This window comes from Tiliqua scincoides, chromosome 5 (genome assembly GCF_035046505.1).
Source record: "Tiliqua scincoides isolate rTilSci1 chromosome 5, rTilSci1.hap2, whole genome shotgun sequence".
NCBI classification, from domain to species: domain Eukaryota; kingdom Metazoa; phylum Chordata; class Lepidosauria; order Squamata; family Scincidae; genus Tiliqua; species Tiliqua scincoides.
The window spans coordinates 69,773,037-69,788,424 of record NC_089825.1 but is presented as its reverse complement, the minus strand read 5'-3'; the positions used below and the strand labels follow the sequence as shown (position 1 = coordinate 69,788,424).

Genomic DNA, 15,388 nt, shown 5'->3' with positions numbered 1-15,388 from the left:
CATTTGGGAAGAACCATTTCCACCCCATTTGTGAAGGAAGATGTAGTGAATCCTTGTTACATTAAAAAGGTGAAGGAAAAGCATGTAACATGGCTAGGCTCAAACAGATTATTGTATACTTCAGTTCTTCCTTCTGTGCAATCATTAACTAGGCCAGTGCTACTCAAAAGTGGCAGTATGCAGACTAGGGCTGGTCTGCAAGCCACTGGCTGCTGGTCCAGGGTACATTTCCAGGAACAAAACACTAGTAATAATATGGCACAAAGTAGTACGGGTAAATACGGGTTCATGGCAAGTTCAGGAAAAAAATGTTGGTCCACCACATCATATTGTTTCAGTAGCACTGAACTAGATTACAGTTTTCGTATCAGAAGGTAATGAGGAAAAAGATGTGACTAGCAGAATTTTCCCCTCCACTCAGAGTATGTAACAGTATGATCGGAGACCCTGTATTTTTTGCCACTAAAGAACAGATGCACATGCACTTAGGCGATTCCCACTCCTTACTATTCTTAAGCATGTATCTAAATAACATGTGCACCAAAAAAACCCATGACTCTCCCTTTGAAACCAGATACTAAAAGTATATGGTCTGATGTGTATTGACTATGCATGGTTTCAATGTGGCTTGTTAATCATGCTGCAATTACACTGAAAAACAGAAGGGGGAGACAGTTGATTGGACTGGAGTGGCAGGAGTAAGTATGCAGCCTACTCTACTCTCTTATTCATGATTAAGTCTGTCTTAGGTTAAAAAAGGTCTTCTACTTACACTAGCATGAGATTTAGTTAAAAATTGCTGATCTCTGAGTAGTAAACAGAGACCTACAAGGTTCTATAGCAATTGTTTCATACAGCAGGCTGAATAGCATTCATGGTGTCTGCTGAGGGCCAGAAATGTCATTATGCTGGAACTGATATCATTAAGCAGGAGATGACCTTAGGAACTCATTAGCTGCAAATGACAGAAGTACTTTATCAATGTAATATGCAAATTTTGATCATATTTTAAGGCTATAGGAGAGCCTAGTTATCACATTGGCCACCCTTTCAGCAGCACTGCTTTTGCTGACAATTTTCAGCTCCACAGCTGATAGGTGCTTTGCAAAATGACAACTCAGCAGAAAGGGCAGCATGCCTGTTGACTGCTCCCCCAAGCAGCTGATGGTGGAACTAGAAGAGCCCAAATAAAGAGCTTCCACAGGCCCATATCTAGCCTGTGGGTCTTATGTTTTACATCCCTATTCTATAGTCTCAACAAGCATTCTGTATTTAACTAAACTTACATTTAATTATACATCCATATCTATCTCTAAGCATTTAACCAGGGAAATGAAAAATGTTTTTACCAGAACAGAAGTTGCATTTGTTGTAGGAGAAACTGAAGCAGTATAGATTTCCAAATGAAATATAATTATGATTACAGCTTTAACTCATCCCAACATTATAATGCATATTCTCATTTTTTTAAAAGATATAAATTGCCTCCTTCACTTTCTATTTAATTTCTTTCTTGAGCACAGATAGTATTAATAATGTTTTTAATTCAAGTTCTGTGTCAACACAGCATGAAGATTTAAACCTAAGTCAATTCTCTCCCCCCCCCCCATATTACTGGAAACGTTTTGGTCTAAAACCTTTGAAGGATGTTTCAGGCCAAATCATTAATTGCCTTGAGTTAGCTTGCAATCCGCATTTTTAGATAGAATATGGAAGGAGTGCTGCCTCTGGCAATGGAACTTGCTGGCACTCTGCTTCAAGGGGCTGGCCCCATTATTCCCTCCTCAAAGTAGCTCTCCCATAAGACTAGCAGCACTGACTAAAGGTTTATGTCCTTCAAATAACAGTAATTGAAAATGATGAAATCCTGGAGATTTTTTGAAATTAAGAGACTTAATTAGGAGACTTAAAGGAGTTTGCAGTTCCTTTCATCTCCACATGTGGGTTCATATTCATCTATACCCACTGAAGGCCAAATATGTTAGGAGTTTGACATATATGAATTTGACAGTAACAGAGACAAATGGTTTTTTTGCTTTTTTTTTTTAAAGTCACACACAAGAGGATCAAGATACCCTCTACATGGTATACATTTTAATTCAAAATGGATTATACAAGGCAATCTCCTTTGCATGTGTTATCACTACAGGAAAAGTAAATATATTAGTATTAGTAGTATTAGAGTCAAAAAGTAAGTAACTTTATAAAATGTACAACTTCATGATCAAGGAAACTACAATAATGTTATTTTAAGATGATACCCACAACTGCCTTTTGTTTCCCCAAGAGAAATACAAATCAAAGAAAATTTGCCCCAAATAAATAGCCCCAAACATTTTTCATACAATACTTCTACAAGAGCAATTAAGTCAACATGTAGAACTTTCAATGAATCCCACTGGAAAGAGAGTAGTGTCAATTTCTTGCTGTTAATATGAAAGCTAGTAAAAAAATGTCTTTAAAGGAGGATCATCACTTGTCATCCACTGGACATTCTATAATGTAGTGAAATTGAGTGGTTCTGGAAAGCCATGAACACCGCTATCTCAACTGTTTTTGTTAAGTAGTTGTAAGATGAAAAACAGCATTTCCAGTGAATTCAAGAAGTTATGTGGCAGGGATCTGTGGCAGTCCGAATTCATCCACCAGTACACCATCCTGCAAGAGAGTAAACACAGAGTTCAGTGGCAACAGTTTCTCCTCTTCCTCAACTATTAAAAAGTATAGCAAACATCAATCAGTGGAAGCTACTCTTATTGCTCAGTCCTGAGATGGTGCAGACAGCAAAGCAACTATACCAACACTTCATTTATCTATCAACTGTCTTACCACTTATTCAAAGAGGCTTACTAAATACATAATTATTGACAATATGCTTGCTTTGCAAAGGTGATATGAAAGGAGAAACTTTCTAGCAACACTTAGCAAAAGAACACCACAGACAAAATGATCTATAACCAAAGTGAAGTTTGAAGCTGACCATGCAAAATTTCTGATTTCCACATAGAAGTGTGAGGAAAAGATAGACATTTTAATAAAAGCTGCTCTCCTACTGAAGGCAACACAAACTCACACCTAGGATGAGGGAATTATTATATTTCCAATAGATATTCTATCTGCTGTTGTTTAAGTGAAGGTTCCATCACCATGCATTGTACGTGGGTTGGAGAAAAGAAAGAGAAACTCACTTTGTTTTTTGCTTCCGTTGGTGTGCCTTCTGGAATTGATGGAACAGATGCAGCTTCATCCAGGTAGGAGCTATCCTCATCAGCGAGAAGTTCATCACCAAGTGCCTCCAATTCTAAAATAGTTAGGACACAAAATGTCTTTATTACGCTCAATTATCAACAGGTAACAGGTGAATTTATCCAACACATGGTAAATTTCACATAAATATAAATGAGCATTTGGGAATACTACAAGTACTTATGAAATTAATATTGCTGAAAACATTGATAACTACCTTACAGCTTATTTTAATCAATCAATATAACTTCTCCAAAATGGCTCTTAACATTATAATAATTAAAATAAGCTTTATCTATTACTTGGAAGACATAATTCAAAGCTCTTAAAGAAAAATAACTTAAAGAAAGCCCTTTTTCTTAAATACATAATATTTTAGTCAGAGTATATTTTTATTCTTTGCTTGCAACAATGAAGCTGAAATACAAGATGGCAAGTATTTCCAATATGACCTTTAGTCACTAAGAAAATTCCAATTCAGGTATCACACGAAACCTTGGCTTGTAATTCCCATAGTTTAGAACCCAAACCACGGCTTGAGTTTCAGGAGGCAAGTCATGGCTACTTGTGCTTTCATTTTCTAGCAACCAAGCTGCAGAAGGTCCATGCTGTCTGTATGGTGCAACAGCTTCTAAAGATAGAGTGATGATTGTAACTATGATTTGCCCTTCCAGTCAACCCATCACTTGGACCCAACAGTGCACTCCTGTGAACAGAAAACAGATCTGAGATTTCCATCAATCCCTCATGCATCAACTATTGCTCTGGAAGGTCCCTCAGGAATTACTTTTCAAGAGGCACAGGGAACTGTAACAGGAATGCAGGGACATTTCATTCTACAAGCAGAACACTTCTGCAGGCTCTTAAGGTTCAATCTGTAGCTAGTACAATCTGCAAACCCACTAGAAATACTGGTTCCTTATTTCAGCTTGCCAACTGAACAAAATCCATGGTTTGTCAATTCAGACATCATACCAAACTACAATTAGAATTCCCTACTCAAGGTTTGGGGCAAGGCTTGTACCAAGTCTAAAATGTTTTAAAGTGCACCAAGCAAATCATTTGTGTTGATTCCAAATGACAAAGAATTCGTTGTCATGATCTTGCTAAATCAGTAACTCACCTGCCTCTAAGTCATCTTCATCAATCTCTGGGGTTCCATAACTGCGACCTAACGCTTCTTGGATTTCACCAGCTTCTTCCATCATATCTTCCAACTGGTCTTGCAAGTCCTGTAGTTTATTGTAAAATAATTAAAAGTGACAATAGGAAAAAGGCCTCTTTGCCAACTATTTTCAAAATTCATTATGGGATATTTCCCTGCTGAAATGACAAAACCTAGTATGCAATTCAGATTTAAAAGTTACTGTAGTGTTTCATTCTTAACCATAGAACAGTCTTAACCTCAAAAGTTTCTCAACATTGAGATCTAAATAACTAATTCAACTAAAACCATAAGAATGTAAGAAGAGCCTCACTGGGTCCAACCAAAGGCCCATCTAATCCAGCTTCCTGTATCCCATGGTGGCCCACCAGATGCCTCAAGGAGCACAGAAGACAACAAAAGACCTACATTCTGGTGCCACTCCTTGCATTCTTTAGCCTACTTTAAATTCTAAACCAGATACTGCTTATACTAATTATTCCTTAGGACCGATACAAAAATTGTTATTTATACAATGCATTTCAAAAAAAAAAAAAAAGGTTCACAAAGCAGTTAACAGCAAATAATTAAATGGCTCCCTGTTCCAGAAGGATGTACAATCTAAACAGATGCAGAAGTACACCAACAAACAGTCACTAGAAAAGACACTGGGCTGGGATGAAAATGGACAGTTACTCTTCCCCTGCTAAACATAAGAGGACCTTCACTTGAAAAAGTGCCTCTTGCCCAGTTAGCAGGGTAAATAAAATCCATTCAGAAGGAAGGAGATAAAGAAGAAGACAGAGATAACGGAGATGACCTAGTTCAATATTTAAATCAAAAGTTTGTGGAGCCCGAGTGATAGTGCTCAATTGCACACTATTATTTTTAAAATGATCAATACTAACCTCAATCTGATCAATTTTTACTTGCTTGTAAGCCTTTTTCATTTCTTTTACTCCCAATTTCATGGCATCAACCTGAACAAAACCAGATAAGGTATTAGTTGCACTACAGCATAAACAAAATACACAAGTCAAAACTGAAATGGAAACCAGCGTTACCGTTGTTTTTGTGTCTTTCAGAGACTGGATGGTATAATTGGCTTGTTCCATATTGAAAGACTGCTGGGCAAGGTTATCCCGTTGGTTTTCATACCTATATCCAAAACATGTACCATTCAGACCCCAAGCCATTCAGACCCTAAGCCACTTTTCAAATTAGTGCAGAATCTGTTTTCCTTTCCAGAAGTCTATACCCACATAGTGAGATCCAGTCACAAGATTTAGGGCAGGGACAGAAAACTGGCAGCCCACAAGACACATGAGACTCCTGAAGCAATTTTATCTGACACCTATCAAATCTGTCCTAATACCATCAAGAAAAGTTTATCCAGTTTCACTGGTAAGCAAAAAATCCAGTGTCTTCTGGTTGTAAGAAACAGGGATAATCCGTATTTTAAAATTTTACATCACTTCTTTCTATGCAATGCCCTACCTACACTTGAGAAAATGTGCTGTGTAACTATGAACTACTAAGTTATTATGGAGCCTGAACACTTGTTAGGGAGCCAGGATACGATTGCTCAGTTTGCCATTATTCACTCACTGCAAGATGCTAATAGGACAAACCTGAAACCTTTTCAAGTCCCTGAACCGTTGTTTGGAGAATACAGCATTTTCAAAGAATAGAGAAGTGAGCAAAATCTCACTTCTTAGGGGCAGGATAGGAACTTGCTTCATGTTAAATATTTTCTATTTATATAAGCTAGCATTGACTGTAGGTATATACTAAGTGTAAAGTATCTAGAACAGCTCTAAATCAAACAGATCACTTACTTATAACACATGTTTGGTAGGGAAAGAGACAGTCTCAACCAAGAGCTTTAACACTAGCCCAGCAAGGCACACCTCCACCTACTGCTACCTCATGAAAAAGTTTCCTCAGTGGCTGCAACCTTCTAATTTATGCATCAATGTTCTAACAATGGCTGCTAAAAAAATCCAAAATCTGAGGACCTCTGTTTCCACTCCCTTCAATCAAATCAGTATTCAGTTTCAATAACAGAAATTAAGAGAATTTTAAACTTACATTCGTTTTTGCTTCAACACTCTCAGGGCTTTCTGCTTTACCATGTTCTAGAAAAGAGATGCCAATCAGATGTTAATGCCAAAATAAGGATTAACAGATTCTCAAGTGATAAATGTTAGTAAAGAACAATAAACATTTGTTTTTGTCAACAACTTTGGATGTGAACAGCAGAAAGGTGGTATATGAATCTTAAAAGTGGTCAATCACAACTACACTGTGACCCATTAACCACTTAAGTCCTCAAACCTATAGGCTTAGTATTTACATTTTTTATCTTGCTCTTCTTCCATGGAGCTCAAGGTAGTGCACACTGTTCCCCTGCATCAGTTATTCTCACATCATCTTGTGAAACAAGTTAAGCAGAGAGAGATAAACTGGCCAGGACCACCATGGAGCTTCTCAATAGAATGGGGATTTTAACCTGGGTCTTTCTTTTCTAACACTCCAGTGACTACATCACACTCCTTCATTGAGCAGTTTAAGGGCTGTTGAGTCAGTACACAAAACTTCTGACTCTGACCTCAACCCTGAGCAGGACTGTGAAGACGGATGCAATAGCATGCCAACTTATTATAACCAGTAGGAATGTAGTCTGTACACAAACCCTCTGACTTCACCTCCACCCAGAACTGCTTCTGACTCCACAGCCCTGATGCACAGTAATACCACAACAGTACTCTGTTCCTGGAAAACAGAGTACTGTGTAAACTAGAGCCACAGGAGATCTGTAATACTGTTCTAAAGTAGTTGTGTTCACAGTACCATATTCACCAGTGCATTAGGTTAGAACTTGAGGCATAACATACCATCACTGCAGTCACTCCTCCTACATGGCAGTGGTGGAAGATGGTGGAAGGAGCTACTGTACTTTCAGGAGAATCAGCCAGGTTGTGACTCATCCTTAGGAACTGCATAAGGACTCAACCTTCTTGTTGAAGGTGGCATCTGGGTAGGTTGCCTCCCCTGCCACTCCCTCCCCCAAGCATTTCCTGATAGCAAGCTCCTGGCCTTATGCTAGTCAAGATACACCACTCTCACTGGTACAGAATATTCAAGCTAAAATATGCAGTGCCCATTGATGGAAAGCACAGTGCAGGCAGCCATACTTTTCTGCAGCAAAGTTCTGAATTATTTTATAGATTGTAACTTTTTAATTACACATAGGATGAGTAGTGCTATGGGTTATAAGAAGCAGCTGTATAGGAGGCATTGCTGTATTTTATTCACACTGATGACAATCTTTGAGAGAACTTACTATTGCCATTTTCAGGTTGGGAATGCAGTATGAGAGATAGTGACTTTCTTACCACCTCCCAGCAACGCACAATGAGGTGGGAACTGAATCCAAAATACCCAGCTCGAAGTCCAACATGACACCCACTTCAGGTTGCAAGCATCACCTATCACATTTGGCAATTGTGCACATACAGCGCAATTGCAATAAAGTTGCCAAATGAGCAGTGCCTCTGTAGCCATCTCAGTTTTCTTCATCAAATGTTTATGGAATGAACACACTAGGTGGCTTTAGGCAATCTGTTCCTTCTCAGACTCAGTACTGAGCTGCAACATGGGGATAGTACTTTACAGAGTTGTTTCAAGGATTACATCAAGGTACACTCAGACAACACTATACAAAACTATGGATAACCTGAGATGTACATTTATAAGACTACCCCAGCAAGATATCCGACACACTCATTAGGTATTTCTCTGAAACCAAGTAGAGGTCTCAGATACAGGGAGAATTTCAGGAAAAACATTCAATGCCACTACTAAAATCCCAGCAAACTAGTTATAATGCAGTGTGGTGTTAATCACCACACCTAGAATTACTCATCTTACCTTTGCAGGACCCTCCCTCATCTTCTTCATTTGATCTTTATACTTCACCAGTTCTGCATCAAGTCTAGAAATTTTTTTGTCAATAGACTCTGCTCTGCCATCCACCTTTAACAAAAGAAAGGAGAAAGAGGAAAATACTTGAGACTTAATGACAAAGGCATATGTAGGTAATTACTGTATAGCAAGTCTGAAACCATCTGAAGCCTGCCATATAGCATATACATTCAAATACTACACATGTTCTATATAGCTAATGGTTTCTGCTTAACAGAAACAGCTATCCATATAAATTTCACAGCAGGTCTTCAGTTAAAGTCCCAGAAGAATATTCTGCAGCTCCTCAGTTGTTAACTTAGAGGTAAGGAAAATATGGTATTTATGACAAGAGAACTTGACAGTAGGCCACACAAAGGGATGAATGTTGCACTCATGTCTCAAAGAAAACTAGGTGGTATAAAATCAGGGATTTATAGCACATACCAGGGGTAACCAAACCATAGCTTGTAAGCCACATGCAGCTCTTTGACATATGTGTGGCTCTCAGAAATATGTTGATTGAGCTCCTTTTTAAAATCACAATTAATATAAAAAGTAAGTAAGAAATTTTCAAGCTTTATAATATAACCAGGTATAAACTGAGAATCCATTAAATTAAACTTAAGTTTAATGTTCATGGTGAATAAATACACTTAAGAATTTAAATGCTTCTTAAACATTGCTGTTCTCAAATATCTCTTTTGTGGCTCTAAAACTTCTGAAGTTTATCATTCATGGCTCTTACATCAAGCAAGTTTGGCCACCCATGGTATATACAATGTATACAAGAGGATTTAAAAACAAAACAGAAATATTTATGTAATCAAAGATACTAAATAGGTTTGTAGCAAAAGTTCTAATAAAAGCATTAATTTTCATTTACACCAAATCTTAAATAGTTCTAAATGCTCAGAGAGAAAAAAGTTACATGTAGGCTTTGTGGAATACAGTTCAGTTGCTAGAAAGCAAAGTTATATTGTAATGAGTCCTGTACTTTTTTAAGAACGGTTAGTTCTGCACAACTGCTTTGTGCCCCTAGCATCACATAAGAAAATAATCACTTTAATTGAACCAACCACCTACCAAATGTTTATGCCTAATAAAGGTTGACTTGACTTGACTAATTGAACCAAAGTTCCAATTGAACCACATTTGAGTTGAACCAAACCCAAAATTGATGATGATGATTTGATTTATACTCCGCCTTTCTCCCCGAAGGGCACCCAAGGTTTAGAGGTAGTTTAGAGAACTAAAGCTAAGCCCAAAACAAATCCCAAACACAAAACATGATAATGGTTCAAAAATCAGACATTCAGAATATCCTTTTGACAGGTGGTAAGGGTTCCTCTCTGCTCCAGTTATACCTGAAGAGACTATTTCCAAGTAAGTCATCTGTAAATTTACCAAAAAATAAAAAATAAATAAAAAGGAGCAGCAGGAAAGATTAGCAAATGGGGTCTAGGACTGATATTCCTCTTGGTGCTCACACAGATGTTTGCCCACGCCATAAACTGTTGTCCAACAACAAGGCCTCAGTGTAGAAGAAGACGATGTTCTCAGAAAAACAGAAACCTATGGTGGTCAGAATCCAGATCCCATACTGCACTATGTGCATGCAAAATTCACATAGCCCAGCTAGGAATTCTGCACCGATTTACAAATTAAGATCATGCTTTAAAAAATACTACAGTTGGTTAGCATAACGCATAGCAACTATATACATACATTCCCAAAGTACTCAATGTTCTCCCTTTCACCTTGACCCTTTGCAAACCAAAATCCATAATCCAGATAGCCATAAAGATAGATCACAAATAGTTATTCTGTGCACACACTTTGACATGTAGTTTGTAACACAGTTTATATTCCTAGAGTCTAGACCAGGGGTGTCCAAAGTTCTTGGCAGGAGGGCCACATCATCATCATCATCATTATTATTATTAACTTTATTTTTACACCGCCTTTCTCCCGGAAGGGACTCGAGGCAGCTTACAAACAAGGTTAAAACAAATTAAAAAACATAATTTAAAAACAGATAAAAACATAACATATCATAAAAACAGTAGTCAGATAAGAAAAAAAATAATAATAACCAAGTAAAAGAGCATAGCGCAGCACATTAGAAAAGGATCAGGCCTGTAACCAGATGTTTAAAAAGATATTAAAAGATGTTAAAAAGGCCAGGAACTCAGAAGGCTTGTCTAAGCCATCATCTCTCTGACACTGTGTCTGACACTCTTTTCCTGGGGAAAAAAGGAATTAATTTACATTTAAAATTTGAATAAATTTACATAAGTTTACATAAATGAATATATTAAAGATGAACTCATATGAATGAATGAAGGTCTTGCAATGGCTCAAGGCCTATAAAAGGCCTGGCACAAAGCAAGGTTGGCCTTTCCTTTGCTGCCACTGCTGCATCACAGATGTGAAACAGCAAGCAGTGGAGGAAGTCCTCATCCCACAGCTCATGCGAGAGGTCAAACAGTCGCCCTCACTCTGAGAGCAGTTGTGTCAGGCCAGTGCGGGCTCCAACAAATCTCCAGAGGGACAGAGGCTCATTGGAGACTGGGGGCTCCCTGAGGGCCGCATTGAGAGGCCTCATGGGGCCCCAGGGCCAGGGTTTGGGCACCCCTGGTCTAGACTGTCAATGAAACTAAGGTTTAGTTGTCCTTATTGTGAATCAGTGTGTTTCACAATAATCTATTGTTACTCAGTACTTATTTTAGGTATTTCAGGTATGGCATAGTTACTTTAGAGCAGCACGTCTAATCTTTAGTCTGGTATGCTTTAAGCATAAATGCCACAAGGATGATTTCAAACCCTGCCTTGGGAGGGCTGACAAAAGTGAAACTTATGCTAATAATAATGAATGTTAACATTAATATGTTAAGTTTGCATTCTACAATTTTTGGAAATAGTTCTTAAATTTATAATCATCGTGCATTTCTCATCTTTAACAAAAGCAACAAGAAAAAGGTTTCTTCTCCACCCACTCAAAAATATTAGGCTGCTGAAACAAAGAAAGCTTAGGGGAATTGAGTTTTGTAGGGGGAGGAAAAGAAAGGCCTTTAGATCAGTTCCAATACAGGAAACAATTCCACATGCTCAGAGGTACCTGGTTTCTTAGTTTTAAGTACATGCCTATTATACTATACTTAGCTGTGGTCAGTGAATGTTGAGTTCTGTGGAAAGACAATGTAGATCAGGGGTGTCAAGCATAAGGCCTGCAGGCCAAACGGAGCCTCCAGAAGCAATTTATCCAGCCCCTGCTGTAATTGGGTTCTCCCAACATGATAATTGGGCTCTCTCATATCTTGAAAATATGAGCAAGATTTGCACAATTTCTCTTCTGTTATTTGCAGCTAATGAGTTTCTATCTGAGAACAAAGTGCTTATTTCTGGCCATCTTTGGCTTAACAATTTCAATTTCTGATTAATGATGTCACTTCTTTACCTCAGCAGGCACCATGAATGCTAACTTCGTCCCTCTGTATGAAACGGGTTTGACACCCCTCACAGATTCTCTCAAACCTGAAGTCAGCCCAACTGTCATTAACCAATGACCCCACATATACACAGTACTCTTGCTTAACAGCGTAACAAATGCCTCACTAGTTGGATCAGATTATATTCCACCTAGTCCAGTACTTTGCCTATAAAGAATAATTCTATGCTGCTTTTTCTATTCACCAATGAAGCATACCTGGCTGTTAAGATCTTTGTCAGAGACTAAGCTCCAGGTACTCCAGATGAAATAGGTTACTACATAGTGACATCACAGTAGCAGCAGCAGCAACTAGACAGTGACATCACAGTAGCAATATCTCAACTTTGAAATCTCCCTCCCCCTCATTATTACATTATTTATTCTATGTTAGAACCCAAGTTTCCAGGGATTTCCAGGTGGGCATCCATTCACCCACAGAGGAGACTCCAACTTGCTTAGCTTATCTATTCATCTGACACAAACTTTAAGGACCTTGGAATATGGGTCCAGTCAGAGATCTGCAAAATGCTCCTGGGATTTTAGTGATGTTTTATGTATGTGTCTTTTGCCAGGGACGTGCGGTGGGTGGGGAAGCAGGTGAGGCAGAGCTTCCCCACTGGAGTCCTTCGTGCAGTGGGTGGGGGGGCAGGTGAGGCAGAGCCTCCTCACTGCAGTCCACTGAAAAGCAGCACTGCCTTGTAAAGCACCCAAGTACCCACAACCCACGTGCAGAGTGAGGAGGAAGGGAACGAACAGTGCCTGGGCTGTGGGTGTCGGGTGGCTCCCACAGAGGCAGTGCTTTCTGAAGGACTCTGGTGGGGAGGCTCTGCTGCTTTTCAAAGGACTCCAGGGGGAGGCTCTGCCTCACCTGCCTCCCCACCCACCGCACGTCCCAGGTCTTCGCTGTTGTTTAGGCTTATGCTTCCAACTAACTGCTGAAGCCGCCCTGCAAACCAAAGGCTGGAGGCGGGGGAAGCACCTTAAGCACTGCCAGCCTGTCCCACAGTGACCAGGCAGACACTGTGGCTGGGAGTCCCGCCTCAGCAGCAGAAGCCGGGCGAGCCACTCTCCGCCCTCCTCGGGTCCAGGGGCCGGGAGTGGGAGCCGCTCCCCGGGAAGGGGGCTGCCCCCCCGCGGCGCTCCAGCCCAGCCCAGCCCAGCCCAGCGCCCTCCCCTGGGAAACGCACCGTGCCGATGCAGTCCGTCAGGTTCGGGGGCGGCGCCTTCGGCTTCGACTTCCCAAAGAAGCGGTTCATGACGGCGGGCGCCCGGGACGGGGGCGCTGCGGCAGGCGGACTAGGACGGGGGGCGCGGAGGCTTCCCACAGACAGTTCCTTCTCCGGCCACCCGGAAACAAACTCACTGCGCCTGCGCAAGCAGTTCCTTCCTTGCCAATCAGCGAGTGGCGGCGGCGATCCGCAAACTGTCGGTCAGGAGCGTCTGTGTCACTGCCGAAGAAAGGGCGTTGCTTTCCGCCCTCGCTTGAGCAAGAAAGGGGCGGGGCCATGCTGGGGGCGTGTCCTCCCCGCTCCGTCTTTCAGGCTCTTTGCATCTAATACGGATGTTCCCAGCTGCTCTGGAGGAGGGGCCATAAGAACAGCCCCCAGAGAGAGCCCAGACCTATCCATGTCTACTCCGAAGTCAGTCCCACTATAGTCAATGGGGCTTACACCGAGGAAAGTGTGGATAGGACTGCAGCCAGAGTTTCCAGCAGGGTCTGATGGAGTCAGGCACATTGTGACCTGTTCATTGCTCAACCAGTAAGAAGAGGTGTTTGTTTCAGGTAGGGCAGGATTGGAGTCTGAGTGACACACTGGGCTTACTTCTGAGTAAAGGTAAACAAGGCCCTTTCGCACACCTTTTCCAATCAGAAATTCCTCAAAGCCACCCAGCACCCCTGAAGCCCCAGTCCATCATCACATCCCAGTCACAGAGGATGCATGAAAGTCATCCTGCATAGTCGAAGACACTTTCCCTCCTCAAGCAAAAGCGACTCCCCTCTCCAAAGCATGATTTGAGCTGATGCTCCAGCTGAAGAGGTTTCTAGGAAAAGCTCTCCCTCTTCTCAAACATCTCAACCACCACCACCACTCATCTATATAGGATCTATAAGGCCAGGGTGGTGCGCTCCTGCTACTTCGTCTCTCCTCAGCAGGCCGGCTGCCACAGCCCTACTTTCCACACAAGGCCAGGTAGAGTGTCTCACAGTAGTGGTATTCCCAAACATACTTAATATAAATGTGTTTGGAACTCACCAATGAAGATTGATACTACTTACCAGATAGAACACTTGCTATAGTGGCTTTTCACAATTAATTTACAACCTACTTAAATATTTTTAATTGGAGGTTTACTTTTGTAAAGTTACACGTCTAATTAAGACCTATTTGACATTTCCAAATGGATGTTTTAAAAATTACCACCCAACTATCCCCTTAAAAAGTTACTTTAACACAATGCATGTTAATCTTACAAAGGTGTACATTAAAACCTTTAGTTTACATTTGTACAAATTTGCTTTCCTTTTCAGATTTGCTTGACTACAGGGATTTGTTAAGGAAGGGAAAAAACCCGTTGTCCTAGAAATGTTGGTAAAATGCCTATTTATCCAAAGATGATAATGGCAGACAGAGTGTGTTAAGTCAGAAGACTTAAAAAAACATGAAGAGAATCATGAAGCAGGTGGATGGTTAAGCCACATATTTGATGCACTGATATTTGATGCACTGATGCACTAGCATTCTAGGAGCTTAGTAGTTCAACGTACTTAAGCTGCAATTCTTTGCTGATAAGGAAAATGTATTGAGACCTATGGAAAGCGAAACTGAGTCACACGTGCAGATTTACTCATGAGTAGGCAAACATGCCTCAGTTCTTACACAGGCCAACACACATTTTGCTTCCTTAAACATTACACCAATTCCTGGGTGTATTTGAGGTGCTGATTCCAAAAATGGCATCCATTTTGCCCTATCATGTCTAGTTTTGGAGACACGGCATAGCCTCTTTAGTGAATGATTCAAGCAGCTTCCTCATAAGGAAGCCTACACCATGGTTTCCTCATGAGAAAGCTGCTTGAACCATTCACTAATGAGGCTATGCCATGTCTCCAAAACTAGACATGATAGGGCAAAATGGATGCCATTTTTGGAATCAGCACCCCAAATTCATATCAAACCCCTATAAAGTTTGGGAAAAACTTTTGACCCTCAATTTTGTAGGACTTGTGTTATCAAAGGCCAGGTGAAGTGGAGTGCAAGGCCACCAGAATGGTATCAATCTGATGAATGGCAAGCTCAAATGCTCCAGAAGGTGCCCCCAGTAAAAAGGATTAAAGCAGAGGCTTGGGCAGCTGGTAAGGTGAAACTTTGTTTTAGTTGTTTTAAGTTAGGTGGGACTCAATAGGTGGGTTATTTTAAAAATGGGTCCTGGTGCTAAAAGTTTTGGGAACCACTGCATTAGCATATATGTGAAGTTTTGATTTCTTGTCCCAATGTGCATCACCTTACATATTGAAGCGCATATGCCATTTTGTTGTC

General features: G+C 40.5%; 1 protein-coding gene across 1 annotated transcript; it reads right to left on the bottom strand.

Annotated features, from left to right (window-relative positions):
* Nucleotides 1-2,072: 2,072 nt before the first annotated feature.
* Nucleotides 2,073-13,223, bottom strand: CHMP5 (charged multivesicular body protein 5). The gene is made up of 8 exons (XM_066628252.1): nucleotides 13,037-13,223; nucleotides 8,324-8,428; nucleotides 6,482-6,528; nucleotides 5,455-5,548; nucleotides 5,299-5,370; nucleotides 4,370-4,478; nucleotides 3,189-3,301; nucleotides 2,073-2,658 (listed from the first exon to the last, which is right to left on the bottom strand). The coding sequence occupies exons 1-8, from the start codon at nucleotides 13,103-13,105 to the stop codon at nucleotides 2,608-2,610; spliced, it is 660 nt and encodes a 219-aa protein (XP_066484349.1). The 5' UTR covers nucleotides 13,106-13,223; the 3' UTR covers nucleotides 2,073-2,607.
* Nucleotides 13,224-15,388: the final 2,165 nt, after the last annotated feature.